Source organism: Cyprinodon variegatus, unplaced genomic scaffold (genome assembly GCF_000732505.1).
Source record: "Cyprinodon variegatus isolate N-32 unplaced genomic scaffold, C_variegatus-1.0 Scaffold713, whole genome shotgun sequence".
Lineage (NCBI taxonomy): Eukaryota > Metazoa > Chordata > Actinopteri > Cyprinodontiformes > Cyprinodontidae > Cyprinodon > Cyprinodon variegatus.
Window position 1 is genome coordinate 373,441 of NW_015151166.1, and position 3,455 is coordinate 376,895.

Genomic DNA, 3,455 nt, shown 5'->3' on the forward strand with positions numbered 1-3,455 from the left:
TTTACGTCTCCGTCTATAGGACAAACGTCCGGGAAAATATTAGCGTTTTGTGTTCGTTTTGACTTAGTGTGGATGGGGCAATGAGTCGATGCAATCAGCTGGTTTTCCTTAGATAGAAAACTTTGAATCAATCTGACTGGATGATCTGGTTGAACTGGAAAGTGACCTGAGATGACATGATGTGAATTGGAGCTATAGAAATAAACTGAATAGAATAGAATCTATACAATTAAAGATTTCACTTTCTGAAATTGACAATTTGAATTTGTTGTGATGTCCCTTTTTCTTTGAATTTAGAGGATAAGATGAGGAGGTGGTGTTTCCTCCCGGTTCGCGCGCAAACAGGAGCTTATTTCCCGGGAATTTTCGAGATAAAAGGAAGCAGACAGGAAGTCTGACATTTGAGAATTTGTACTATTATTCTCTGAAAGCCAAAATGGCGTCACGGCCAAGGCAGCACATGTGGGCGGGGAAATGTCGCTGCGCCTCTATTCGGCTATTTTCGGCCTGTGTCGGAAAACATGCGGAGCTGCAGCAGAAGCAGCGGGCGACGTGGAGAGCGAAGCCGCGAGAGGAGCAGCGCGACCGGGGGAAGATTCCAAGCAGTGAGCGGTCAGCGGGGATCGGGCGGGGGGGTCTGAACAGAAGAATGAGAGAAGCCCCCACCCGGACGGGCCGACAACATGAACGGGGCCGTGTACATTTCGTTTTTCCAGGGCCAGCTGGAGTCCGTGCTGGAGCAGGTCGTTCAGCTTGCCGTCCAGGAAATCAGCAAGTCGGTGGGTTCCAGCCTGAACGCCCTGCTGCTGGAGACGGTCTCCAAGGAGCAGGAAAACCGCCGGCTCCGCCTGCAGCTGCAGACCCGGGAGGGCCGGGGCTCCACCTCCCCGGAGGACGGAGGCTCCGCGGCGGGCGGTAGGAGCAGCAAGGCGGGCGAAGAGCGAGCAGACGGCGGCAGGACAAAGCCCGAGCCACGCGGTGCTGCGGCGCGGAGCGGCGAGCCCGTGGCGTCCGTGGACACGCGCCGCCTGGAGCAGAGAGGACGGGTTGTAGGTGAGCCGCTGATCCGCGACACCAAACAAAGAGCCCGGAGAGGCGTTGCGTAAGCGGGTTAGATGCGTAAACAGGCTGCAGGAGCAGGGAGGCCCGCGGGGGGGAGGGACCTGGAGCCCCGGCCTGTCCTGCCGCTCAGAGCGGGACGCAGCGGCCTCAGAGGGCGGATAGAGCCGCTCCCAGGGGGAGGGGGAGCCCGCCGACACCGAACCTGCTGGGTTAAAAATAAAGCGGCCTGTGGACCCGCAGCCTGTAGGTCACAAAGCGCTGCTGTCCCGCCTGACAGGGACCCCTTCTGGAGCGGAGTTCAGCTGCTGATCCTGCAGATTTCTGGGCTTCCTTTAAACAAACCGACCTAGAACAAGAATCACTGTTTGACGTCATTAAAGGACCAGCGGGATAAAAAATAAAAGTTTTCTTTCTTTAAACATTATGATGCTTTTCCTCCATCCTTCCTCCTCCAGCAGCTGCTGTAGTTTCTGCCTCAATGGAGACAAAGTGGCTGATTTAGCAGCTAATCTGCACAGTGACAGCTACTGCTCTCCGCTTTAAGCCTGGTTTATGTTCAGAAACCAGGTCTACTGCAGTTAACGCAGATATTCCCCCCCCTTCCGCAGACACTCTGGTTCACCTCTCCAAAATTGTAGGTGACAGCAGACAGGAGGCCTCTGATTGGACAGTTCTAATGGCAGTAGCGCCGTCCTCGGACTCTATCCCAGACATCTTGCAGGACGCTAGTTTGTAGCTCTGAGCGACGGTCTGTTGGTTTGCACCCGAAGCCAAAACACGTGTGTCGTCCGGCGTTGGATGAGGGGTTGTAGACGGCGAACAAGCTCATGAAACCAACACGGACGCCCCAGTTCTAGCTGTTTCCTGATTGGCCCTCTGGCGTTGTGGTCTTCAATATTGGGCATAAATCAAAAATATCCGCAACAAGCTAACTGACTGCTGCGGGTGATTCACACCCCTCAACTGATCTTAGGGCTCTGTCACATTTATCCAGCGTCCGCCTGACCTCCCAGAATCTCCTAAAACGCTGGAATACACTAAACTTTCCATTTTGGGCGCATACAAGGTGTTCATAACGATTCCAGAACTTCTGTCCGACAGCCTAACTTCTGCATGACGCACGGCAGCGTTAGGCCCAGGAAATGATGCACAATCATGGGCACCATCATTTGTTGGTGGTGGGCGTGAACGCAGGGAGCATCAATCACACTCACCTTCTGGTTCACGCTATGATGGGGATGAAGTCTGGAGGAGAAGTTACTCAGAGGTTTGGGAGAAGCTAGACGCCACGACTGATGACTAACCGACACTTAAAGTAGGTCAACCATCAGATAACTTATGGTCCATGTGTGGCACATGCTGGCATACCTCTGGATGCTCCAAATTATTGCTAAAAATGAAGCAATATTTTAATAAATGCTCAAAGTTTCTCAACGTACTCGCCGTATGTCGATGCGTCCCACCGTGAATGCCCAACCTATGCCGGCGTTTTAGCCAGATTATTCCTACGTCAGGCATAAGCTGGTCTAAATCGTTCCAGGTTCCCTTCATGGGTCCATCAATTATTTTACTCATCAAAGATTTATTGATTTCTCTTTTCAATAAATCCAGAAAAAAAAAAAAACTCTTAGTCTATAAAAGTGTTTTAGTGATGATATTTCTGATCTGCATGTCAGTCATGCAAAAAGCTGTAAAATCCTTTTTGTGTATTTTATTATTACGGGAAAATATTTTAGCTTCCAAAATGTTCCCTTCATTTCGTTAAGGATCCCAGAATAAACCGAAAGCAAGAGGAAGATTCTAGAGTCTGTGAAGCATAACTCTGGGTAAATTATTCCCAGATTACAAGATTATTTCAATAATTTAATCCAATGAATCGTTTAGATCTCAGATCCTTTAAACCAAAATAAAAAACCTTGAAATGAACCAGAAAGGTCCCTGAGGCGGATCCACCGTTCACATCCTGATTGGACTCAGAGCTCAGCTCTCAGAGAAGGAAGCAAACCCAGGAACCTTCTGGTGGTTCCACTGAGGGAACCGGATCAGGAGCAGATCTTTGAGGAATAAAAAGCTTTGAATGTTTGATGTTCTGCTGAGTTTGGATCATTGAGGGAACGCTGCCCTGGACGGACGAAACAAGCGACAGCAGAACCAGGAAAACAACAGAACCGCAGAACTGGGCCGGTCCTGCAGATTCTCTGTGACGACTCCTCCAGTCTGCTTCAGCCGAGCTCCAGCCAATGACGTCGCTGGGTTTTCCTTTCATCCAATCAGATATTTAGGATTTCTCAAAGCGTTGGTCCAACGTTCCTTTAGCTGCCGACTCATGTTTAACAGAAACGACCAAAAAGAGATTGAACTAACAGATTCTGCAGAGTGGGAGAATAGAGATA

The 3,455-nt window shown here is 50.1% G+C and overlaps 1 protein-coding gene across 3 annotated transcripts in view; it reads left to right on the forward strand.

Annotated features, from left to right (window-relative positions):
- Positions 1–179: 179 nt before the first annotated feature.
- The window catches only part of LOC107097653 (zinc finger protein 500-like), a 7,992-nt gene continuing 4,716 nt past the window's right edge, over positions 180–3,455 (forward strand). For 2 of the 3 annotated variants that reach the window (XM_015394883.1, XM_015394884.1), the window contains exon 1: positions 542–1,053. In XM_015394883.1, the coding sequence (XP_015250369.1) occupies positions 684–1,053 (370 nt within the window). In that variant the 5' untranslated portion in view covers positions 542–683. Of the gene's footprint in view, positions 1,054–3,455 lie in introns of all 3 variants that reach the window. The other variant, XM_015394885.1, reaches the window with a different exon arrangement.